At 52.8% G+C, this 26,913-nt stretch overlaps 1 protein-coding gene across 2 annotated transcripts; it reads left to right on the forward strand.

Moving 5' to 3' along the window:
- The first annotated feature begins 15 nt into the window (after window positions 1-15).
- gas2l3 (growth arrest-specific 2 like 3) lies at window positions 16-26,913 on the forward strand. Of its 2 annotated transcripts, none has more exons than XM_030353809.1 (9): window positions 16-229; window positions 9,765-9,820; window positions 15,066-15,243; window positions 17,167-17,285; window positions 17,688-17,829; window positions 20,347-20,410; window positions 20,882-21,023; window positions 22,530-22,634; window positions 23,484-26,913. In XM_030353809.1, exons 2-9 carry the CDS (start codon window positions 9,797-9,799, stop codon window positions 25,209-25,211), a joined length of 2,502 nt encoding a protein of 833 aa, XP_030209669.1. In that variant the 5' UTR covers window positions 16-229; window positions 9,765-9,796; the 3' UTR covers window positions 25,212-26,913. The 2 variants fall into 2 exon arrangements, with proteins under 2 accessions (XP_030209669.1, XP_030209670.1); XM_030353810.1 differs by lacking the exon at window positions 16-229 and adding an exon at window positions 7,946-8,145.

Here is a 26,913-nt window from a genome sequence, read left to right on the forward strand (position 1 = left end):
CGCTCATTGGCTGTTTCGAACAGCGCAGCCACTCTCTCCAGCTCCACGCCGACATCACATTCCTCACAAGAGAGAGTCGACGTCCACGCTGGCGCTCCAGTCTGTATGGAGATATGAGTCCTCCTTGACCAACAAACAGCCCTGGACCAAAGAGAGGAAAGAAACCAGAATAGAGACCAGAAGCGTCCTTTCCTGCAACCTTTTTTCTTCTCGGAGCCTGCAACCCCCGGTGAGTTAAAAACTTTTGGTTCCTACGTGTCAAGTCCTCCTGACTTCCCCATCTCTCTGCTCCACGAGGATCGGGGAGCCTCGTGGATCACGGCGGGTAGGTTGATTCACATCTGTAGATGAAAGCAGCAGATCCACGTTGTCTGGTACTCCACCAACCGGACCATCAGGTCCTCCAGTTTTCCTCGATTGTCTGTTCTCCACCCTTTGACTCTGAGGAAGCGCGTCGCTGTGTTGCCTGGCGAGCTGCCTTGGAGACCGAGAAACGCACTGTAATTGTGGGAGAGCTTTTCTAACACTTGTCGAACTCTGCTTATCTTTTGAATTTGATTTGATCTATGCATGGCGAATCTTTGACTTGAGTGTGTTGGCATATTGCGTTGGCTCGGTTTAGATGTACACTTTAATCATGCGTTTAATACAGATGCATGGCATGTAGGCCCTCTATTTTGTACCCGTTTAAATGTTGCTCAATCGGTTCTGGTATTGCTAGAATATACTGGCAGGCCCATGCCTGCATCGGCATACTTAAAAACTAACTTTTTCCAGTTTGAAAAACGTCGTACAATGCAATGCAACATCAACTGTTCAGTATGAAGGGTAGAGTTTGCTGTGATGTTTGTTGTTTGTGTGGAGTTACACTTTAACAGGCTGGGGTCAAAGGGTATATTGATGTTGATGTGGGACAGGACACTGCAACGGCCAAGGGTTCGCTCCCAGGCCGTTCCTTATCTGTGTCTATGCTAAGAGTTCCAGGCGTCCATGCAAATGTAGTTTTATGCTCCATGCCGTGTAATCAAGGCAGCCCATTGAATGAGGCAAGGATCCAAGAAACTTCAACTTTAGTGGGGGAAACCCCAGGAATAAAAAGAAGAAGTATAGGGGTGAGCAGGTGCTTCCTAGTGGGGAGACACACACACACACACACACACACACACACACACACACACACACACACACACACACACACACACACACACACACACACACACACACACACACACACACACACATACAGGGATCTATGACTGACTTATTTCTGCAACCACAAACATCAATTTCCTCTTTTTGAATCGGATGTTGAAACTTGTAGTCGACGATTTATGAAAATAACTCATTGGTGATAAATTATATGTGGGCAATATGGAAACAAGTTAACAATGGGGACTTATCCCAATATAACTTTGAGCTCCACATACTGTACAACCTCTTTCAGTATGTGATCAGACAAACTGTACACACAGAATACACTGAAACAAATGAATATTCCCCACTAATCCGCTGGAATGTCAGACAAAAGCAGAATGCAACCACACTCGCGAAAAACTAATCGCAGCCAATCCATTTTCCTTTCATGTCAAGGTGCTGCTGTTCAGAGATGAATCATAATAACAATTTGGGGAATGTCTGGGCAGAGTTTCGATCGCCCAGCCTATTTTCCTCGATTAACTGAATCCTGGTCGGTCTCGTCACGAAGCCGTCATGTGAAACTCTGCGGTACGGGAGAGTAGACCAGCTACAAAGACAGTGGGTGGGTTTCACATCTCACACAATGTCCGCACATTGCGGATTGTAATGCAGCGTATTCAGAGACACTCTGAAGTAGATACAGGAAACGGGCTGTAAAGACTGAATGCCTTCCTTTTGCTTTTTTCCTCCACGTTTGAATGGCTCCATTGTCTGGTTCATAACTTCTTCACAGCCCTTGGAGCTCTGCTGGGATGCAACAGATTTTCCACGGTCTTCGCCAGATTAGGGATTGTCCCCGGACACACACACATGGACACAAACACACACACACACGCACATACACACACACACAATCAAGGACCATTGTAGGTTTGACAGGGGTTGTTGTTGCAGGCAACCTGTCAAAGATAAGCTCAGTTTGGTATTCTCCAGCCAGTGAAGATAAATGTATTCCCTAAAAACCAACTCCTCGCCTGAGACGAGGGCGTGCTAACTGGGCTATTCGGAGGGACGTTTTTTAGCGACTTTAACGGTCACCGAGTTGAGGAAATGCCCGTTGATCTCTGAGACAAAGCCGACAGTAGTTTATTCATCAACGCCTGTGTGATGAATGAGAGCGTCGCATGACGGCCGGCCCAGGATTCCCACCTCCCTCGCCAAAGCCATCTGCCTAATATCTGGCATCAGGCCTCATATTTTGGGGGGTGCCCACCAAGTACCGCCCCCCCCCCCCCCCCAGTAAACACACACACACACACACACACACACACACACACACACACACACACACACACACACACACACACACACACACACACACACACACACACACACACACGACACACACACACACGACACACACACACACGAGGCTGAGCCAAATGATGCGAGGACCAGCTAGATGAGGGGGAGGGGGTCTTGGGGTAAAGTCCCATATGGGGCCGGAGGGGGTAGTTTGCGTGGCCGCAGGACAGCTGATAATGACATTGTGGATTACCCCCTCGTTTATGTAGGGTACAGCTTACCAGGGGCGACGGTCTGTTGTGGAGGGGGGAGGGTGGAGGGTGGTGGCTGGTGGTGTGAAGCAGACAGTCCAGTCTGACGGGCGGAGGAGTTTGTTTGGGGTGTTGTGTGGTTCCTTCGAGGGACGACGATGGGGGTTGTGGAGTGTTTTGGTTTCAAAATGTTTACCGTCAAAACGTCCGCAGAACCCTTTTTTGTAAATGCCCTCATCGTCTGTTTACTTTTCCTTTTGTTGTTGTTGTTTTTAAAAACAAACGAAGGAAATCTGAACATGCAAGGAAAAATCCGGCTCCAGAGTTTGGAAAGTCAAAGTCTCGGCCTCTTTTCCCAGTCGGCCATCCCTTCTGTGCATACCTAGCGTTGTCCTAAAGCCTCCTGCTTTATGAGGGCCTGTCCCACTGTGATGATCCAGATTAGGGGGAAAGGTTGCTGTCACACCACCACCACCTCCATCTCTCCCAACTCACGCTAAAGCCCGGGATTATCATCTCGCAGAGCCCTCAAAACAATGCTTCCTGTAACCCCGACCTCTGACCCTGAAACTCACCTTGGGCCGACCTGCTGTCAGGTGTGTGGGGGAGTGGAGGGGGGGGGGGGGGGGGGGGGTGCAGGTGTCCTAACAGTCTTCTCATCTGGAACGGCTTATCTCAAGTGTCCCTGCTGCCAATGGCCTCTGGTTGCATAGCAGCGGCCCTTCAAACCGTTAGGCGTGTGTGTGTGTGTGTGTGTGTGTGTGTGTGTGTGTGTGTGTGTGTGTGTGTGTGTGTGTGTGTGTGTGTGTGTGTGTGTGTGTGTGTGTGTGTGTGTGTGTGTGTGTGTGTCGCTTTCTGGTGGCTTTTATATTAAAAGGTAATCCTTTTTTGATTGGACATCAAGAGACATGTCCACTCGAGTCTAGCAACGCTTTGTTTGAGTATTGTTCTTAGTTGTGTTTGATCGGCAGCCAGAACAAATTTGGCGTGTTTGGGTAAATCAGAAGAGAGGTTTGTCATGGAGTCAGGGCCGAGGCCAGAGGGGGGGGGGTTAGGGCTGTGGCTGTGGATCTCAGAGTATTTCTCTTGGCCCTTGAGGGCCAACCGCCTGGCATCCCGTTTCAGTCGGTCCCACAGCCCCCAGCGTGACACAGAGATTCCTTCAGTCCAAGGCCTGAACCGGAACGTTCTGCCGTTACTCTTTAAATTCACGTGCAGCGTGACATCATTCCGGAATACTCAAACCGCCCTCTTTGGTTCCTAAGCAACAAAAACAACAACAACATAAACTGCCGGTTTGGGTGTAAGTGTAAGTGTGCAGTTTGTTTCTTTGAACATTTAAGGTGTGTGTGTGTGTGTGTGTGTGTGTGTGTGTGTGTGTGTGTGTGTGTGTGTGTGTGTGTGTGTGTGTGTGTGTGTGTGTGTGTGTGTGTGTGTGTGTGTGTGTGTGTGTGTGTGTGTGTGTGTGTGTGTGTGTCCCAGACAACTCAAGAGGGTGCTGCTTTTCCAAAAGCCGGGGTCGGAGAGGAGGATTCTGCGGTGAAATCTCTGTACGTTCAGCTACGTGGCATGAATGAATTCTGCTGATTCGTGCACTGTCCGATGACTGGCAGGTTTACAGAGTGTGTCCTTCAACTTCTGTCATTATTAATAAAAAGAGCCAAGGTTAGAACGTGTTTAAGGTGTTTCATATCCAGTATGGCTAAATGTTGCTAAGTCAAATGACAAATCTTCATTTTGAAGAGTCATCGATTTCTAAAGGTCACGAATATCGCTCGCAAGAAGACGGCCGTGTTCCCACCCTCCTCCAGTCGGCTTCCTGGTTTTCGTCAGAGGTCAGGATGAGGCGCCGCTGAACGGTTTCAGCGCTAGCACCACCTAGCATACGCGGACGCCCGCGTGCCGACCCACCCTTTTTCTTGCAGGATTAGCGTCAACAAATCAAAATGGGATTGGCAGGTGACGCTTCAGCCTTTAAGAGGGGCTTTGCTTCCTGTCTCTCACCTTTTTAAAGAGCGTATGCCCCCCCCCCCCCCCTCTATCTCTCTCTTGTAAAGGTCATGGGAGGGGAGGTCAGAGAAGACTATAGATGAGGTTTATCCCGGTTAACGTTTTCTCTTTTGTTCCAACCGTGGAACCGTTGCAAGCTAGCTCTATCTAGCTCACATGCTTTTATTTAAACCGGAGTGTTTGTTGACACGGTAACCGTTTAAACGGTAATGGTTACCCCGGCAACGGCCTGCCCCCCCCCCCTCTCCCCTTCCCCTTGTCGGAATAGGCTGCATTCACGGAATCCTTCCTTCTAGGACGGGAAGCGTGCTGGCAACCTCCCATGTGATGAAGCCAGGGCCAAGTGGACTCTGTGATGAGGGAGGGGGGGGGGGGGGGGGGGGGGGGAGTGATGGGTTAATTAAGCCGCGACACAAAAGGGGGCTCAGCAGGAGCAGTTTAAGGGAGGAGGTGGGCTGGTGGGGGGGAGTTCCCCCTTGGGGCCCATGGCGGCCATGTTGGGCAGCTGAGGACAATGTGAGGGGAGGGGGGACGGGGGGCCCCAAACTGGCCCCTGCCGTTTGATTTTCCCCGAGACGTGCACTTATTTAAAACAAACACACCCCGAATGTCGATCTGACTCAGCCGGTTTTCTGTGTGCTAATTGTCCACCGAGGAATAAGCTTATGGTCGGCCTACGCATATATGTTTATTTAATTAAACAGCTCGATCGGTAACGGTTGCCTCGTCACGCACCGGGCCGAGGGCGAATCAGACCGGAGCATTACGTCATCATGCGCTCATCACCCTATTTTTATTCACTCGTTTGTACTTTTTTCCCTTTTTTCTGTTCCCCTGTACGCACGAGTGCTCACACATGTAGACCACCGTACGCCCCCGCCCCCCCCCACCGCTGACAGACCGTTGGCTCCGTGCACGGGGCGCGCACGTGCACAGTGTTGTGATGAGTGGTGTGAGGGGGAGGAGGGGAGGGGGAGGGACGGAGCGTGGTATTGTCTGGAATAGAGCTGATCCTCTTAAATGATTAACACACACACACACACACACACACACACACACACACACACACACACACAGTTATTGTTATGAATAGTCCCATGGGGTTTGTCAGCGGGCATCATCTTTTCATTAATATTATTACTTCATAATCTGCATTTATTACGGTGGTCATGTTTTCCAAGAAGCCGTCAGCTGGTTTCCCACTCGCCATCTCGGGGGGGGAGGGATGGGGGGTGTATCGTCTGTGCTCTGAACCGGGGGAGGGTGTCCGTAATGCTTGACGAGTATTGATCGCAGCGGGCATGTTGGTTATTTATTGGTACCATACCGGCGCGTCCTGGAAGCGAGGTTGAGGGAACCCGGGGTTTTGTGGCTCCGGTGTCGGTCGTGCGCTTGTGTCCGTCTCGCTGCCGCGTCCGTCAACCCCACCAAGCACGAACGTTGTTCGAAGGGCCGTTGCCCGGCATCGAACCTCGTGCTTTATGAGGACGTTCTTCCTTCTGTGTGCGACGAGGTCTAGTGTCGGACATGCAGTACTCGATAGCTCTGTGCGGTCTGAGTTCTGCTCGGGTTAACCAGAAGATCGTCCGATCTACAGCACGGACAATGTAGTTTGGTGTATTCACGACGAGGTTTTTCATTTTGTTTCTGTACAGAGCAAAAATTAAACGTACACCGTTAATCTGGGCCTGGGGTAAAAAAGTTTTGTAACCGAACAAGGTTTACTCTATTCGTGACGTAGGAACCGACCAATCAGAGGAGGCCCTGGTCACATTGTTGGGGCCCCCATTGAGATCTTGAGAACATAATCCATAAACAAGGTGGATTGTTCTGGTTGACGGAGAGCTGTGTGTGGGAGTGGGATGGAAAGTGGGTTAGAGGACTCTACTGTATAATTCTCTCCAGAGAATGTGCTGCGTGTGTTCACTGCCCTTTTTCCTTTCTCGAAAACAACGAAGGGTTCACATCCACCATCAAGTGTGTGTGTGTGTGTGTGTGTGTGTGTGTGTGTGTGTGTGTGTGTGTGTGTTGGATTCCCCACTGGGAGCCTAGCTGTCAGGCTGGGGGCCCAACAGATGTGGCCCTCCTGTGTGTTCCGGTGCCAAGAAATGGGGGCCCTTTCCAGTTTTTGCAGAGGATGACCTTTCTCTGCACAAAGCGCCTCCATGCTCGGATGGAAACAACGGCCACGGAGGGATTGTCGATTGTCCTCCTGATTCTGAAACGCTCAATTCTTTGTCACTGAGTCAATGATTCGGGTTGTCACGGTGACAAGGAGAGCTTTCAAAAAGTTTCGACGGATGGGTCGTATGTCGACCCAAGGAACTTTAGTTTGAAGTAAATGCTGAATGGAGTGCATTAATGCAGCGCTTTCCTACCCAGCGGCCACTCAAAGTGCTTTACAACATTGCCTCACATTCACACATTAACACGCCACATTCACACTGACGGCCGTGTCAGCCACACGGGGCGACAGCCAGCTCGTCGGGAGCAGTCAGGGTGAGGTGTCATGCTCAGGGACACCTCGGGATCGAACCGGCAACCCTTCGTTCCCTAATCGACCGCTCCGACTCCTGAGCCACGCGCCCCATGTTGTGTCTGTTTCCCCCGGACGTCACAACAACAGCGCGTTTGTTTGTTGTCCCTGACTTTCCCCTTTACTGTCCCCAGAGGGTCTCCAGTGACGAGGAGAGGAAGGGACAATCGCTAATGGCATTGAAAGCAACACTGGTGGGGCTCAAGGCTGCTTATTGCTGTGTACCACCACCACGACCATCGACAACTCATTGTGCTGTTTATTGGTGGGGGAGGGAACACCTTGTCGTCCCTCTTATCTCTCACAATTTAGTGTTTCAGCAGCGTTCTTAGTCGTTATTGCTTTTTGTGTTCATGCGAAGAGTGGGGGGGGGGGGGGGGGGGGGGGGGTCTGGCTGTGTGGGTTGGTCAGATTAGGTGGTGGTGGTGGTGTAGGTGGTGGTGGGGTGACATGCCCCAGGCTGCCAAAACAATAGAGCCTTTGTGAGCACGACTGTGCGTGTGTGCCTGATGTGTGTGTGTGTGTGTGTGTGTGTGCGTGTGTGTGTGTGTGTGTGTGTGTTGCTCAGCAAACCGAAGCCACTTCATTAGTCTAGGCTCTCTTCCCCCACCAACCAACCTTCCCCCTCCTTTCCCTTCTTACACCCCCCCTTCTCCCCCCTCTCTCCCCCATTCTCCAATCATTCGCACCCTCTCTGTCTCTCACACACACACACACACACACACTCGAGCACAGGGCGCTCTCGGGCAGATGCCGCTGAAGCTGGTCTGCGTACGTTAGCACCGCGGCGGTCCGTAGCGCTGCAGTAGAAGGGATGGGGGTTCAGGGATGTGGAGCCCGCGCAGGAGAAGGAATAAGTTAAGTCTGCGACGGCGTTGTCATGGTTCCATGTTTGCGGCGTCAAGGGTAAGTCTGCGTCCCGGGGATGGCTCTCCTGAGCATCGTGCTCTTGCTCTCTGTCGGTATCTCTCTTTCGGTCTCTCTCTCTCTCTGTCGGTCTCTCTGTGAGTCGGTCTCTCTGTGTGTCGTCTCTCTCTCTCCCTCTCTGTATGCGTGGTCCGTTCTGCACTCTGTTAAGTCTGTCCCATCCTCCCTACTCTTCATGTCTGTCTCTCTCTGTGTGTGTCTCTGTCCCCCTCTGCATCTTATTATCTTGTCTGTCTGTCTGTCTTTCATCCATGCTGTTTGTCCCGTCCTCCTGTCTTACATGCGTCCAGTCCTGGGACAGTGCTGAGTCACCCCCCCCCCCCCTACCCACCCACCCACCCTCTCAGACCCTGGACGGACGGCTTCGCAGAGCTGAGACCAGCAGCTGTGTGTGTGTGTGTGTGTGTGTGTTTCATTGAGATGCCGACAGGAGCCTAGGCAAGGCTGCACTGCGTTGTTTACTGCAAGGTCTTTCTACGGCATGCCTTCAGCGCAGAAGTTTCAAATGCCTGCTTTGAAACGGGCTGAGGGGGGCATAAGATTCTTATTCTTTTGGAATGGCATTTCCTGGGTGTGTTTGACAAAGCATTGTGTGCACCTCTGCCAAGAAATGCTTGGAGCGTTGCCTCAGCTGTGTGGGTGAAATCACCAATGTCATTAGCATCTAGACGCTGGGGATTGCATCTCCCCCTTCCACACACACACACACACACACACACACACACACACACACACACACACACACACACACACACACACACACCCCAACCAACCATTCCTTGGGGACGGTTCAACATGGGGCCAATCATTCATCCCCATGTGGGAGGGGGGGATGAGGGTTAGTCGATCGCTGGCCAGTCGTGGGTCTTCCTGGTCCAGGCAGCACGCTCAGTTCAGACCCCCTAGAAAGAGAAGAGGCCTGTGTGTGTGTGTTTTATTCCTATTCACCCGGTAGGCTGTGGGATCGCTTCCAGCCCCGGTGCCTTTTGAGTCCACATCCTGCGTCACATTTCTGCCTCGTCATCGTTCCCCCGAAACGGAAAGCGTGCGGGCGGTCGCTGTCATCCTAACGAAGGGAGAAACGGGACGACAGCCGGTTTAACGGAGTCACGGTCTGCCTCGCCTCCGCTGGGACCTATTGCACCAGTGTGGGGATGTCAAAGACAGCACTTGTATAGATATAGATACGTGTGTGTGTGTGTGTGTGTGTGTGTGTGTATCTTTCTATATATCGACTGGAGATTATTCCCCTCTCTGAAATGCTCTGGTGGTAGTTCTGCAGTATACTGCAGTGTTTTTGTTTCACTTTAGTTTTCTAACTGGGAGGGTAACATGATTCTCTCATCAGATTTCACCCCAGTTACCTGATTCATCTTTAATTTGGTCCTGGGAGATCTTAGTTAGTATGCATGAATATTCATACCAACACTTAATCAGTGAACACATCCTGCTACACCACTGTGGTTGCCAGCAAAGAACTACAAAGCGGTTTGGGTGAATTTGGTCTCGAGCCCTTGAGAGATGATGTAGCTGAAACATTTATTGCTTCTTGATCAAAATGTTCTAATGCCGTGCTTTTGTCTTCTTCTAAATCACAGAATGAAGAAGTGACCCACCGGTGATCGCACTCATGGCTGTGCAAACTGGCCTGCAGGTATGTCGGTCCTCCCTTAACACGTCTGAGCTGAACTCTGGCAGCGGGAGGCTGAGGGATGTTGGGACGTAACGCCCCCTGGGTTCAGAATAACTCACCCATCCCCTCCTCCCACACTCCCATGACACCGCCCTCCCCTCCACCTCCTCCACCCCCCACCTCTCTCTCCTCTACCCCCATCTCCCTCTCCTCCCTCTCCTGTGTGTGTGTGTGTGTGTGTGTGTGTGTGTGTGTGTGTGTGTGTGTGTGTGTGTGTGTGTGTGTGTGTGTGTGTGTGTGTGTGTGTGTGTGTGTGTGTGTGTGTGTGATCAGTGATGGCACATCTGTTGTGGAACGTTCTGTATCCAGAAGATGACTTGGACGTCCTTCCCTGTTTCCATCGGTCCGTCTCCCCCTCAAGGGAAGGTCTTCTGGAGGTTCCTGAAGGCCAAACTTTGGACTCTTTCCCCACCAACCCTTTTAGCCAACAACAATGAACCCATAGCATCGCATGGCTAGCTAGCACAGCGAAATGTTTGGTCACTTTGGCAGAAGCAACTCAAATCTGTCTAGTCTCTATTCACATCAAAATCAAAGTCAGCTTTATTGTCAATTCCCCAAAATGTGCAAGAGAAATAGAGGAATCAAATTTCTTTTGCCTCTGACCCATGGTGCAATAAGTAGAAAAGGATCAAATGAGGTCAAATGGAATAAAATAAGTAATATTTACGATAAATAAATTCTAAATACTGTAAAATAGTTCTGAAAAGTGCAAAGGTAGGCAAAACCAAACGTTACAAATAAAGTTAAAAAAGTGAAGCTCCAGGGACTTTTACTGCTAGGTAACCGGGCGTGGCAGGATATTAAAAGACAGGACAAACCCTTCATGTCCCCTTAATGTCCCGCTTTAGGCGGTGCACACGCCCTGTTCCAAGCCAGGCGAGGGCTCAGATATCAGACCTCTCGATCTCTCTCCCTCTCGATTCCCCTCTCATCACGACACGGTGACCTGGACCTCGGCATCAATAACTGTCTCCCATCCTCGCCAAAGAGAGAGGATCGGGTTTCTATGCGTGAACAAGAACCGACCGTGACCCTCCTCCCAGATCCCCCGCCGACAGTTTCACTTCCTGCGTCACAAACCTTTTTTTAAAAACATCTTCCTTCTTTAACTGGTAAAGACGATCCAGCTGGGCCAGAAGACGGTGTCTCCGGACTGGGTAGGGAAAGGGCCTTTGGGGCTTAATGTCCTCCTGATGGACCGTGGAAGTCGACGCACTGCGTGGATACTGGCGTACTGCGTACGTTCACATTCGATTGTTCTATAGTGATTCGACATCACATGTTCACACACACCATTGAGAATGAGAGAACAGTCTTTCAATGAAGTTTCTGACATCAAATTAATTGTATAGATCGTTAGAGAACTCACCCCCCCCCCCCCCTGTAATTAAAACCCGGGTTTGGTGTCTGATTTGGAACCACAACTGCTTGGGAAACGGGTTGAATCCTTTGGATTATTCCATGTGATGCAAAGTCCCATTGCTCAGGAAAAGGGGTGTAGTGCCCCCCCAAAAACAACCAGTCTGGAGCGGAACTGGGGGTCCCAACAAGGTGTGTGGGTGTGTGTGGGTAATCCCCAGTGGTATGGCGATCTATTCTGATCGGCGGTGTGTTTACGTAACTTAACGCAGTGCTGCCTTATTGTCTAATTAGCTGGATGTAGAGAAGGACATACGCTACACTGCGGACCCCTGTGTTCTGTGATGCTCTGAGCCAGCCAGGACCCCCTGAGGGCAGCCCCTCCTCTAACCTGTGTTATGTAAGGTGTTCAGCTTGTGTGTAGAGCAGGCTCCCCCTGCTTTGAAGTACCCCCCGCCCCCCCCCAACATGATTTAGAGGCTTGAGACTCCGATCTCTCAGCCCAGCTTTTTCTCAGGGGTTCAAAGTTCAGTCTATTGGGGTCGGGGTTTTGGGTAAACTTCCTGGGGGACTTCAATGTGCATTCTTTCAGAGAGAAGAGCTATGCAAATATAGACAGAAGAGGAGAGGAACACGCACACAAAGGCTTAAGCTTATAACTAAAGGTTTTCTATATTATTTCAATGTGTATATCTATCGATATATATATCTATAGTTTTATATCTATATACATGTATAAATAACTAGAAAGTAGCCTCAATAGTGTTTTTCTTTAATAATCCTTTTAAAGGCATCTCAAATCTTCATCTCAAATACGTTTAGAACAATGCCCAGATAACGAAGCACACATCGGTTCTCCATCCATACGACTGAGCGGACGTTTCCCTCGGGAAACCCCCTCCCTTGAACCTTCGGGAGGTTTCAACATGGTAAACAGCACACACACATAGTGTTAGACTGAAGGGCAGAGCACCAGACTGAACATAGGGCAGAGCACCAGACTGAACATAGGGAAGAGCACCAGACTGAACGTAGGGCAGAACACCAGACTGAACGTAGGGCAGAACACCAGACTGAACGTAGGGCAGGACACCGGACTGAACGTAGGGCAGGACACCGGACTGAACGTAGGGCAGGACACCGGACTGAACGTAGGGCAGGACACCGGACTGAACGTAGGGCAGGACACCGGACTGAACGTAGGGCAGAACACCGGACTGAACGTAGGGCAGGACACCGGACTGAACGTAGGGCAGGACACCGGACTGAACGTAGGGCAGGACACCGGACTGAACGTAGGGCAGGACACCAGACTGAACGTAGGGCAGGACACCAGACTGAACGTAGGGCAGGACACCAGACTGAACGTAGGGCAGGACACCAGACTGAACGTAGGGCAGGACACCAGACTGAACGTAGGGCAGGACACCAGACTGAACGTAGGGCAGGACACCAGACTGAACGTAGGGCAGGACACCAGACTGAACGTAGGGCAGGACACCAGACTGAACGTAGGGCAGGACACCAGACTGAACGTAGGGCAGGACACCAGACTGAACGTAGGGCAGGACACCAGACTGAACGTAGGGCAGGACACCAGACTGAACGTAGGGCAGGACACCAGACTGAACGTAGGGCAGGACACCAGACTGAACGTAGGGCAGAACACCAGACTGAACGTAGGGCAGAACACCAGACTGAACGTAGGGCAGGACACCAGACTGAACGTTGGGCAGGACACCAGACTGAACGTAGGGCAGAACACCAGGCAGAACGCCACCCTCCAACCCTTCATTCGGCGTTGTGGCGTCGGCTCCAAGAATGTCGCCTCCAGAGCCTCCAGCGCCGTGCCTCGTTGTTCCCTGGAACAATACGAGCCTATGTGGAGGTTCACCACCACCCACCACCCCCCCACTGCAGCAGATTTGTGTCTGACATGGGGCAATACACTCGCGGATTAGGGCGGAGGAAATATCTGAGGCTTAAAGACCCCCGCCCCCCCCCCCCCCCCCTCCCTCCTCGTAGAAACAACAGATCTGCGCCGGGCTCCGACAGCTGATCCGTTCCTTCCCTTTTTTCCTCCTCGAGGAGCGAGTTATGCAACATCTGGTTCTGGGTTTTCCAGCTGCCGCTGAAACAACAGCCCTCCTCTCTCTCCCGGCGGGACGGGGCTGTCCGGGGAGGGGCGGGTCGGGATCATTCCTTCCATCTGGGAAACAAAACAGAAAACAAAAAACGGAATAATCTCGTGGATGTTAATAGAAGATTAGCGTTCTGCTCGAGTGTTTTTTGTCGTCTCCGTTGGGTAGCAGCCCTGTCCCCCCGCGCTCAGGAGGGGAAACGAGACTATCCAGGTCTCCTTCCTGTCGTGGACTTGTCTGGGGGGCAGTTCTCATGAGGGAGGGAGACGGAGGGAGACAGGGGGGGGGGAGAGAGAGAGAGGTCGAGACGAGGGCTCGGACCATGGCCGCCTTCCGGGGTTTTAACGCAGACGAGCGCTCGCTCTCTGGGTCTTGGGAGCGGTCTCTGGGGTTTTTGGAGCGCTCTCTGGGTCTGAGGAGCGATCTTCTGGTCCGAGGGGCACTCTCTGGGGGTCTGAGGAGCGCTCTCTGGGGGTCGGAGGAGTGCTCTCTGGCCCCAGGTGCTCCAGACCTCGACTGGGTGTTCTCCAGCTCCGCTCAGTTCCAGGAACTGCCCTTGGCCCTTCCATCGTGTGCGCTCATAGTTCTATCCTCCACAGACGAGGGGGGGAAAACATCCTGTGAAAGTACTCAAAGTAATGAATTACGAATTGAGGTTTCCTCCCTTGGAAGAGGAGCACTGGCGTACATCGACCTGCTCCATTTTATCCTCCACCAGATTGGGGGAAAGAAATCCTGTAGAAACTAGTTCATCATGAATGAGCATTTTCTCTCAAATTGAAACCATGTTTCAAAGTGGAAGAAGTGGTTTAATGGTGGACTCTGTGGAGAAGGTTCTCCCAACGAGCTCGGATGTCTGTGTCGCGTGACGTTGACTCTCCACACATCGGTCCGGGCTGTGCTGTGGTCGGCCCAGGCGTCTTCACAGGGTCACTGGGACACTGTGGGGGGTGGTGGTGGTGGTGGTGGTGGGAGCTCCAGTGAAGCCTGAGGCAGTGGCAGGACATCCCTGCCTCGTCGCTCTGCACGGAAGGCCTCTCTGGAAGTCCCCCATGTCACGTGACTCCCGCTCCGGTCAGGACCGGTTCTAGCCGCGAGTCTCACACACACTCACACACTCACACACACTCACAGCGGTGTCTCAGTGTTCCAGATGAGACGCACGCGGACACCGCTTCAGAACAGGGTGAGCCTCAACCGCAGCGGAACCAGGATGGGTCATGGCCATACCGGAACGTTCTTGGTTCCAAAGGGTCCTGGGGGATTTGACCCTCCGTTTAAATCAAAGTTCTCCTAGTGTCGAGGTGCCCCTGAGCAAGGCACTTCACCCTAACTGCTCCAGACGTGTGTGTGTGTGTGTGTGTGTGTGTGTGTGTGTGTGTGTGTGTGTGTGTGTGTGTGTGTGTGTGTGTGTGTGTGTGTGTGTGTGTGTGTGTGTGTGTGTGTGTGTGTGTGTGTGTGTGTGTCATTTCATCCCCTCCTCCCACTCCCATCACAATTCCCTCTCCTCTGGTCCACCCTCATCTCCTCTTCCCTCTCCTCCACCCCCGTCTCCCTCACCTCCATCTCCTACACCTCCCTCTCCATCTCCTCCCTCTCCTCCGCCACTTTAAGTCTCTTCAGATTAAAGCCAAGCTAAATGCACTAACTGTATGTGTAAACGTGTTGACATGTCTCCCCCCCCCCCCCCCCCACCCACCCAGGCGTGGTTCGGCGAGCGCTTCGACGCGCCCCTCCACTGCCCCCGCAGCCCCCTGGCCCAGCGCCACGGCCCCGGCCTGGCCGACGTCTTCCAGTACGACCAGTGGCTGGCCGTCAGACACGAGGCCACCCTGGTGCCCATGCAGGAGGACCTCGCCATCTGGCTCAGCGGCATGCTGGGTAAGTTCTGGCGGGAACGCCGAGCCTAACGGGACGGGATTTTGTTTTGGTTGAACACGAAAGTTGGGTCTTTTTGTGAATGTTTGTTTGAACGGGTCATTCCCCGTCTTCAACTCCCTTTTCCTCCCTCTCTTGAGCTCCCTTCGGTGGGGGAGGGAGGTTGGGGAGAGAGAGGGAGGTGAAGGGGAGAGAGGGAGAGAAGGAAAAGGAGGTGGAGGAGTCAATCACATGAAATCAACCTAGAGTCGTTTCGAGGCGTGTTGTCTACATGGTTGGCAGGTTCGGAGGATCCACAACCAATCTTCAGTCCTAAGTCTTAGACATGCTGCGATATTTGCATATATTGATTGACATAATGCCTTGCCCATCCATTAAACCATGGGGGAGAACGCCCTGTTGTCAAGCTTGAAAACACGCGAGGATGTAGAAAATTTCCCGTGGATCAGGCGTCAGTGGGGCGCACACAAAACACGCTGAAAAGAAATTCCCCCACTCCATTGCTGCGTCGTGCCATTATACTGGGGGAGGGCATTATACTGGGAGAGGTTATTGTCTTGGGCCACACAATGCTCCTGTGACGGCTCAGGGGAAACCAAAGGAGACCGCATTGTCCAGCAAACTCTTTGCTTTGCTGTGAGCGCTTTAAACACAAAAACACAAACACGGGAGTGAGTCGTGAGCTCCGCTCCTCGACCCCGTTTGATCACGGCGTTCTGCTCTTCGCGTGAAGACGGCGTACTTCTGTCGGACCAGGGGCCGTGAAGCGGTCGTGGGCGGACAGTGTTGTGGCCCCCCCCCCCCGGCGGGGAGGCCTCTCTCCGGGATGCGATCAACGCACCTTTTGTCCGGGCCCTTTGTCCCCGCGCCGCGGCGGTGATTGTGGGGTGGTGACCGGGGGAAGGCAGGGAGGGGGGAGTCGGCCTCGTCTTACAGAAGGGCCCGGGGGTGATGGTGGTGGCCCTCAATGTGGTCTTCGGGGGGGGGGGGGGGGGATAGGAAGGATAGGGGGGTCATACGGGGGTCACCCGCTGAATGACAAGCGGTGTGGATGTCTTTGGAGTGTGTGGAAGTGATTCCTGGCACATTTCCTAAACCTTCAAGGGTGGTGCGTGCGAATACCGCCGTGGACGACCGCCAGGCATTAACATGACGCTGTTGGCATGAGGGTTATATTCACTCAGTCATTCAGCGGCGGGCGTGTGGAGGGAGCTGGACGGATGATGCGGTAATGATGCAGATTGTGTTTATGCTCGAGTCTCATGGTTCTTCTCATGCACTCGTATCCATGGCAATGGCCTGCAGTCAAACGAACACACGAGAACCATGAGACTCAATCATAGCACCGTCGGATCATAACCGCGTGGGCTGAGGAGATGGGATGCCGCAGATGGGTGCGTTGAGATGTTCTTTGTGGTTCTGTGTTGATGTTCTTGTTCTCTGTGGTTCTGTGTGGAGATGTTCTGGTTCTGTTCAGGAGCTTGTTGAGATGTTCTGGTTCTGCGGGGGTTCCAGGAGCTTGTTCAGTTCTGTATGGTTTGGTGTTGATGTTCTGGTTCTGTGTTGAGATGTTCCTCTTCTGTGTTAGGTTCCGGCTCTGTGTTGAGAGGTTCCAGCTCTGTGTTGAGAGGTTCCAGCTCTGTGTTGAGAGGTTCCAGCTCTGTGTTGAGAGGTTCCAGCTCTGTGTTGAGAGGTTCCAGCTCTGTGTTGAGAGGTTCCAGCTCTGTGTTGAGAGGTTCCAGCTCTGTGTTGAGAGGTTCCGGCTCTGTGTTGAGAGGTTCCAGCTCTGTGTTGAGAGGTTCCAGCTCTGTGTTGAGAGGTTCCGGCTCTGTGTTGAGAGGTTCCGGTTCTGTGTTGAGAGGTTCCAGCTCTGTGTTGAGAGGTTCTGGTTCTGTGTTGAGAGGTTCTGGTTCTCTGTGGTTCCAGGCGCTGAGGTGCGGGCCGAGTTCTTCATGGAGGAGCTGAACAACGGCGTGCGGCTGTGTCAGCTGATCGGCGCGCTGAGGGAGAGGATGGCCCAGAGCTGTCCTGCTGAGCTCTCCAAGGTGGGACACCGTCTGGGGCGCGGGGGGGGGGGGGGGGGGGGGGGGGGGGGGGGGGTCCTGCTCACTGGGGGGCGTCCTACTTAGTGGGGGGCGGGGGGCTGAAGTAATGGCAGACTGCTGCAGCTAATTCTCACTCTATATTCTGCGTCACTTGGTTCATCCATCTCTCTGATCCAATCACCTCCGTCCACCTGACTTTATTCATTCCATTCCCAATACTTCTATTCCCATAAGAATAATTATATCATTAACGCCATTCATTCTAAGTATTATTATTAACGCGGTTAATTCTCTAATTACTGCCGTCCGTCCCTCGTCGAGGTCCTCCTCTGGGGTCTCGTTCCCGTCTATTGGGCGGGGATCCGACCTGACGACCCTTTTGTGTTCCCGTTGCCATGGCAGCTGTTCCCCTCGCAGAAGGTGACCTTCAAGCGGGACGCGTCTCCGGGCTCCTTCTTCGCCAGGGACAACACGGCCAACTTCCTGGGCTGGTGCCGCAGCGTCGGCGTGGGGGAGACCTACCTGTTCGAGTCCGAAGGCCTGGGTACGTTCCGGTCTGGGGGTCCTGGGGGTTTGGGGGTCGGCACCGGGGGACTGGGTCAATGCTACCGTCAGGGAAGTGTCTGTTTAGAAGAGGAAATGGGATTGGTCTGAGGACCCTGCCCGAAACACATTTTCTGATCAATGTCTGAGATCATAAGATACACTTCTCATCAATATCTGATAATGACATCCACTTCTGATCAATACAGCCCCTTCTGATCAATATCTGATAATTACATCCACTTCTGATCAATAAAGCCCCTTCTGATCAATATCTGATAATTACATCCACTTCTGATCAATACAGCCCCTTCTGATCAATATCTGATCATTCCATCCACTTCTGGTCAATACAGCCCCTTCCGATCAATACGGCCACTCCTGATCAATATCTGATCTTGCATCCACTTTCGATCAATACAGCCACTTTTGATCAATATCTGGTCGTTGCAGCCCCTTCTGATCCACCCAGCCCGTTGTGGTCAGGCTCTGGGCTCATGACCAGGTTCACCGGTCGTGTCTGTTGTCTGGGGTCATGAGTCAGCGGTCCTATATAGGAGCTGGTGTCCCGCAGGGCCGGGCCGACCAGGCCAGGCTGTAGTGTCTGGTGTGTCTGGTGTCTGTTGTGAAATACGAGCTCTGCTTTACAAACACCCAGGGGAGAACGCCTGTTATCAAACCCTGGCTCACAGCAAGGACCTGTATACAACTTTATAATAGTACGATACAAACTATGCAGTTATACAACTATGGCACAGATCAAAGACCTATATACAACTTTATAATAGTACGATACAAACTATGCAGTTATACAACTATGGCACAGATCAAAGACCTATATACAACTTTAGAACAATACGATACAAACCATGCAGTAACAAAACTATATAAATATCCAACTATATAGCTATACAACGATATAAATATAAAACTATATAAATATAAAACTATAAATCTAAGACTAAATATGGTTATACAGTACAACTATAAAAAATATCCAACAACATAAATATATAACTACATAGATATCCAACTACATAGCTATCCAACTATATAAGTATACAACTATAAGGTTAGAGATCTACACAACTATACAGTTCTACACAACTTTGCAAATATACAGTTATACAATTATGCAACCATACAGTCCTACACAACTATACAGCTATACAAATACCCCCCTCTGCATTAAACCGTTTGTTATTTGTTAAACACAGAGCTAAAGAGCGTTAAACACGGAGCCCATAAATATAACTGCATTCCATTCGGTGTTCGCTTTAATCCAGAGCATCTTACAACACAGTCATGCATGCATTGTTGGCCAATGCTACCCCAGTGGGAATCGAACCCGTAACCCCGGCTGTGTTAACAGAACAGATGCAGAGGCAACAGAGCCAACCCCCCCCCCCCCCCCCCCCCCTTGCCTCCTAATTAGACCAGAATCCAAAAGACTGCTCAGCAAATACATTTGAGGTACACGGGCAGAATAGCTAAAAGCTTTTTTAATTGCCGTTTCGATGGAGGGCTAATTAGCTTAATTAGAAGCCTTGTTGGATCTCCAAGTCTCATGAGATTGGGAGGGTGGGGCCCCCCCATGGAGAAGGTTGTCAGAGCTTCAGGTCTAACAGGATCTTAGTGGAGGGGTTAGAGTTAGCGTTGTCAACATGCTCTCATTACCAGTAGTGGCTCTGAGGCGAGGGGGGATTCGTGTGATGTTAAGTCGTCGGGACCCGACATGCCGTCCAATAGGAACGGAGTACTCGTGCTACATAGCTGGAGTCTGGACTTTACCCTCTGGACATGTATTTGCAGTATCTTTGTATTTTTCTCAGGATTTCGACGTAACCCGATTTATTTTCCTGGGAATAATTAACATTGGGTTGATTGGGGCTCTTACGTTCGTCATCTGACCCCTTCCACCCAATCACCTTGCTTCTTTCTGCCCATAGTGGTGTAAAGGAACGTTGAGGTGGACACAGACTGATGATATGCGCTATACTGATCCACGCAGACCAATATCAATAGTACTTTACGTAGAGACGCATCGGTAATAATGATTCCAGTTTGAGTTTCCGGTGCTGACCAATCACATTCTGTGAAGTCTGGAAGGATTTCTGATAATCCCTCTGAAATCTAGATGTAGCTTTATGGAGATGCATTTAATTACCAACGAATGTTTTCGAAAATAACAATATTTGGATGAACAAACAGAGTACTTTATCTTAATTGAAAGTCGAACAAACCCCAAGTTGGGTTTGTAGCCATATCTGTTATTAATGCACATGTTCTCCAGCTGTATTGCAGTGTTTCCTGCAGTTTAGTTTATTAATCAGTCAGGGACCACACAGCAAAACATGAGTCTCTTAGGTGTAGCTGCAGGCTAATCTCCCTCTGCACGCACTGCAGAGGAAGCCGAGTTCCTGTCTCCTGTATGAAGTGTCTCTGACGCTCTCCTCCTCTCTCTCTCTCTCCTCCTCCCTCTGTCTCTCCCCTCTCTCTCTCACCCCTCTCTCTCTAGTTCTGCACAAGGAGCCACGCCAAGTGTGTCTCTGCCTGCTGGCTATCGGCCGCATCGTGTCCAGGTACGTCGCCATACTTTGCACTTTGCTTCCTCTCGTCTTAACAGGAAGGCGGCTTCTCTTCACGATAAGATTAGGAGACCTTTCTGTGCGGGTTAGGGTGAATATGTTGATCCCATGACTCGAACGCACGTTGTTTTGAGTCGAGTTGGCCTGATTACACCAGAGAATTATAAAGCCCTGTTCTGAGTGGACAAGAGTCCCGTTGTTCAAGTGAGTCACGACGAGGTTGTTCGAGTTGTTCACTGGTAGTGGATGAGGTGTGACGCACACACACCTACGCACAGACGTACAGACACAGACGTACACACACCGACTGACTGACTGTAGCCTAGAATTATAATATAAGCATTATGTAAATTAAATATATTCTTGATAACAATGACACACCATTAGACCCCTCCCCCCGGCCCAGTAGTTTGTTCACCGTACCACCAGAGGTCTGACTGTGCCCCCCCCCCCCCCCCCCCTCAGGTACGGCGTGGAGCCCCCCGTCCTGGTGAAGCTGGAGAAGGAGATCGAGCTGGAGGAGACCCTGCTGAGGAACCAGGCCCCCCCCAAGGCCGTCAAGACCTTCAGCGTGTGCTGCCAGCACGGGGGTCTCTACCAGCCCGGGGTACGTTGGCCCGACGGAGACGATCGCTGACAAAACCGTCACGCTCCTACTACGTTTGTTGTTTATTTAGTTTAGCCTTTAATCACGTTTTCTTTTCCTCTTTTTTTTTTTTTTTTTTGGTGGCCATTCTTTTTATTGTTCAAACTGCCAGCTGAGGAGGTTTCATGTGATTATCTTTGTGGTCGTATGTTCTAAACCTCCTTTCTGTCTTTCGCACGGCGTCATAACTTTATCGCTACGGAAAATTCCGACCAATTTCAACAAATTTCTCTTCAACTGTCTTTCGTGTCGGGCGGCCATTTTAACCACAACTGCCGTCCGCGACGGCTGTTCGTGACACTCCCATTGTGGTCGAGGGCAGCTTCGTTCCCGCTCTTTTATACATCGGTTGTTGTTCTTTTTCCCGCCCTGGCGGCGGGGTGTTGTGTAACGGCCCTCGCTCCAGCGCGCCCGGTCCGTACGCGGAGTCCGGACCCACGTGTGACCTAGTTGAGGTTAGCCTGGTTAGCCCCCGAGGCTAGGTGACGCAACATGGCCGTCCGTGTGCTGCTGCACTCAAAGACCTGCGACTCCCTTCCTTCTTCTCTGCACACATATGCCCCCCCCCCCCCCAACTTAAAGTGCACTGAGCCGTGAGCCTCATGATGTCATCCCACCGTCCCCCGTCCCCCGTCCCCCTCCACCACAGCTGTGCTCAGGAAGTTTACTTCACGTGTTAGACCAACCGGTAACAACACGATATTAATGTTAATATTATGCGTCTTTATGATATGATGTGATGCTGGCAGGGTTTCCCATCGACGTACACGTCCTCGTGTGAAGTCCCGTCAGACCCACCGATCAACATTACGATATGTTAACATGTCGATGAGATGTGAGGAGAGGGCGGCGTTGGCCCGGGTCCCGCGCAGCGTCCTGGGGTGAAACGTAGCCCGCAGGGATCAATGTTTGCTTGTTTGTCCGTTTCTTGGAATGATCAATGATTGTTCTCTCTCTGTCTCTGTGTGTGTGTGTGTGTGTGTGTGTGTGTGTGTGTGTGTGTGTGTGTGTGTGTGTGTGTGTGTGTGTGTGTGTGTGTGTGTGTGTGTGTGTGTGTGTGTGTGTGTGTGTGTGTGTGTGTGTGTGTGTGTGTGTGGGGAGAGGTCTTATGTAATCTCCCACGTCTCTCCATCCCTCTTTTTTTTTTTTTCCACTGGAGATCGTTTCGTTTCTCTTTCACTGCTGGCTCTCTCCGAGTCTCCCTCACCCGCTCTTTCTCTCTCTCGCCCTCTCACTTTCACTCTGAGGCCCAATCCCATTTCTACTCCTTACCCCTTCCCCTTACCCCTTCAAAACAAGGGGGAGGGGTAAGGGTAAGGGGTAGAAATGGGATTGGGCCTCAACCTCTCTCGCTTTCACTCCCCCCCCCCCCCCCCTCACTCTCCCGGTGTCTGTGTGTCCCTCCCTCCCTCCCTCCCTCTGTCCGTCTGTCTGTCTCCATCACTCATCCTCTGTGTCTCTCATCAGGACCACGGGCTGGACGACCCCCCCTGTGACTGCGCCAACCGGGTGTCCATCGAGTATCTGTCGGAGGGCCGCTACAGGCTGGGGGAGAAGACCCTCTTCATCAGGGTGGGACACGCGCGCACCCCCTCAGACACCTCCCTGACAACCTCCCCCTCACCCCCTCCCCCCCTCACCCCCTCACCCCCTCACCACACGTAGTGGTCGTCTGTTTTACTACGGACACACTGGTCATAACGGACGTGTAACGCACCACTGTATCCTACTATGTGTAGGATACTATGTGTACAGTCACACATAGTACACACACTAAACGCCAAAGAAAAGTACCAAGTTCCTCCGATTGGCAGTGATCCAAGATGAGGTCACTCCATAATGGGGTCCTAATGGCGTCAGAACGTATATATAGATGTACTGTATAAAGATTAGATTGGTGGATGGAGACGGACAGTCTCTTCCTCTCAGTCCATTTTAAAACACGCTTTGGCGTGACTAACGTACACTGACATCGCCAAACACTAAGGGTTATGTAAGTAGTCAAACAAGAAGGGAAAATCAACTCACTCTCTCTCTCCCCTCTCTCCCTCCCCCCCTCTCCCCCCCCCTCCCTCCCCTCTCCCTCCCCTCCCTCCCCCCCTCTCCCTCCCCTCTCTCCCCCCTCTCCCTCCCCTCTCTCCCCCTCTCCCTCCCCCCCCTCCCTCCCCTCTCCCCCTCCCCTCTCCTCCCCCCTCCCTCCCCCTCTCTCCCCCTCCCCTCTCTCCCCTCTCTCTCTCTCTCTCCCCTCTCTCTCCCCCTCCCCTCTCTCCCCCTCTCCCTCCCCCCCCCTCCCTCCCCCCCCTCCCTCCCCTCTCCCCCTCCCCTCTCCTCCCCCCTCCCTCCCCCTCTCTCCTCCCCCCTCCCTCCCCTCTCTCTCTCTCTCTCTCTCCCTCTCCCCCTCCCCTCTCCCTCCCCCTCCAGATGCTACATGGGAAGCATGTGATGGTGCGCGTGGGGGGTGGCTGGGACACCCTGAGGGGCTTCCTGCTGAAGTACGACCCCCTGCGGACCCTCCAGTTCACCACGCTGGAGCAGAAGATCCTGGCCTTCCAGAAGGGCCCGCCCGGCGTGGGCGGCCATCGCCACGGCAACGGGGCCCACCACCTGCCCCCTCCGCCGCCCCCGGACATGGACCCCCTGGCGGCCGTGGACGACCTCGTCTCCTCCTCGTCCTCTTCGTCGTCGTCGTCCTCCTCGTCTTCGTCACTGTCGGCCCCCGCCAGCTGCCGCGCCCACACCACGTCCCCCGCCTGCACCCCCACTCTGCCCCGCAAGGGCGGGGCCCCCCACGGCCGCAGGAATGCGGGGGCGGCCTACGCCCCGCCCCCCAGGAAGCCCACGCAGCTGCCCCTGTCCACCACCCCCAAGGGCCCCGCCCTCGCCAAGGGCCCCGCCTCCCTGCCGGCCACGCCCCTCACCCCGGGCTCCTCGAAGCAGACCCCCAGTCCCACCGCGGGGCCCCAGGGGGCCCGGGCCCAGCGCCGGGCGGGGACCCCCTCCTCGTTGCCGGCCCCTCCCCCCATCCCCTCCTCCTCCTCCTCCTCTTCCTCCTCTTCGTCCTCCAAGCTGAAGCTGAGGGCGGGGCCCCGCGGTGGCCCCGCCCAGCCCCGGAGCCCCGTCTGCCCCGAGCCGTCCCGCAAATGCCCCAAACCCTCCACCCCCACCGGGCCGCCGCCCCCCGTCATCGTCTGCCCCCCGACTCCTCAAGGGCCCGCCCCCGCCCCTGGGGGCAAGGACGCGCGGCCCCCCACGGGCGCCAGCCAGCGCTCCCGCCTCACCACGCGGAGGCCCGCCTCCCCGTCCGCACGCCACCGCCTGGAGGCGGTCCGCAGGGCCCGCGCCGGCCCGCGCAAGGCGGCGGCGACCACCAGCCCCGCCCCCAGAGCGGGAGGGGCGCTGGTGGTCCCGCAGGTCAGAACTCGGACCCCCGGACCGCGGGCTCGCTCCCCGATGCCGGCGGCGTCCAAAGCCCCCTCCTCGCTCGTCAAGGGTGCCGGCCTGGCCACGCCCACCCGTCCGGTCACGCCCACTGGTCGGGTCACGCCCACTGGTCGGGTCACGCCCACCGGCATGGCCACACCCACTGGTCTGGCCACGCCCACCCGTCCGGTCACGCCCACCGGTCGCGTCACGCCCACTGGTCTGGCCACACCCACTGGTCTGGCCACGCCCACTTGTCCGGTCACGCCCACCTGTCTGGTCACGCCCACTAGTCGGGGCACGCCCACCGGCATGGCCACACCCACTGGTCTGACCACGCCCACCAGCCAGGTCACGCCCACTGTTCTGGTCACGCCCACCAGCCTGGTCACGCCCACGCCGACCCTCCCCCTAGCGAACACTCCTGGGCCGGTCTCCAAGGGCCCGGTCAAACCCGCACCGAAAGCCACGACGACGACCACGGCGACGACGACGGCGAAGACCACGAAGGTCAACCGCAAGCAGGGGGTCCCGGCCAACCCCACCAACGCCAGGAAGGGGACCCCGAAACCCGAGGACGCTTCGCTGAAGAACCCGGTTCCCAAGAAGACCGGTCCCACCACGGGCAAGACGGCCCCCCAGGGAAAGAGCAAACGCACCGACCCTTACTTTGAAATGGACACTAAGAAGAGCCAGAAACCGCCCGTCAAAACCCAAGCGCACGGGTAAAAGGAAGCGTGGGGGACCAGGACTCTTATTTTGAAAAGCAACGCGACGTCTTCGTGAGCAATAATAATAATACGGTTGGACTCCGCTCTGAGGAGAGAAGGCGTCGGAGATTTCTGTAATTCTCTCTTTTACCAGCAGGCCTTTTTATAGATCAGCCTTTTAGAGCTTCCTCACATCTCCTATCAAACAGGGGAATGCAGCACTTAGCGGCCATGGAAACTGCGCCGTTACATTCTCTAAACGTGTTGACATTAATCCTTTTAATAATTAAAAATTGTCGTCAAGTTTTTAGAGGTTTAATTTTCGTTTTTTTTTTTTTTTACGTTGTGATTTTATTTCTGTTTTGGGAGATAATTTTGTTATTTAATTCATTAACCAAAAAGGTCATGATTTTTGTATGTTGTCTGTTTGGACGTTAACTCTTTGACGATGAATTTAGGTCAGTGGGGATAAACTCTTACCTTGCACAATGTTTACATTTAGCTGTTCAACTTTTATTTTTGCTCTCCGATTTATTTTCCTCTGTGGATTCTTAAACTGTTACAGCCAATCCGTGGATGATGATATCTCATCATCATCATATCATCATTTTTAATGATGCATACCGCAGATCAGATCCTAGTTAGTTCAGCTGTAAATGCTTTTAAGATCCATCAATATAGATCAAGTATTCCACGGATTATCAGTTTTAAAGACGGGGAGAAGTGCTTCGTGTGTGTTAGTGTTATTGTTTTGCTGTGTGGAAAAGCCAGCAAAGAATATCCGTCAGTCATCATTCACAGAAGCAGGGATCTGGAACCAAAGTTTGGCAGACCGGCCGACTGGAACTGAATCCAAGCCCTGGGAACTGGAGCTAAGGCCTGGTTAGCTCGCCAGTGAGAACAAGCACTCCACTAGCAGAGTCTACCGGGCTCTGAGCCGACTGGAACGTCATTGCGGGCTTTGAGCGTCCGTCATGCGAGCTGTGAGCGTCCGTCATGCGGGCTGTGAGCGTCCGTCATGCGGGCTCAGCGTCCGTGTAGCGGGCTGCTAGCGCCCCTCATGCGGGCTTTGAGCGTCTGTCATTGCGGGCTGTGAACGTCCGTCATGCGGGGCTATGAGCTTCTCATCAAGCGGGATCTGCTTGCTGTCGGCCTGAACCGCCAGTCGGAAGTAACCGGCCCGACCCCTTCGTCGCGGCGTGCCTTTTTAACGAACGAACTCCTGCTCGTGTTTCACAGTGGGCGGCGTTGTAGAATGTATTAAAGGTTTAAAGAGGGGTGGGGCTTGTTTTTGTTTTTATTCGAGTACATTGCACAGTGTAATACAAGCACTCGCTGTGACCTTTGACCTCCGTGCGGAGGACGGGTTCACGGACGAACTTTTACTACTGATCCAACTGCAGCTTCCTTAAGTGCGGGGACTAATTATGTGGTTTTGTGGGTTTCTAATTTTTTGTTTTGTTGAACGTGAATCATAATTATAGATATTTTCATGTAGTGGATGTGTGTGTGTTTGTGTGCGTGTATGGATATGTATAGGCCTACTGTATACGAGGAGTGAGGGTATTTCATTTTTGGCACTTTATGGAAAACGTGTGTTTGTCACATTTTGAATGTTTATTCTGTCTGTCCGTCTCAATCTCTCTCTTTCTGTGTCTCTCGACCTCTTGCTCTCTGTCAAAGTGACGTCATTTGATTAATAAATGAATGTTTAAAAACGA

The sequence above is a fragment of the Gadus morhua genome, chromosome 4 (genome assembly GCF_902167405.1).
Source record: "Gadus morhua chromosome 4, gadMor3.0, whole genome shotgun sequence".
Taxonomy (NCBI): domain Eukaryota; kingdom Metazoa; phylum Chordata; class Actinopteri; order Gadiformes; family Gadidae; genus Gadus; species Gadus morhua.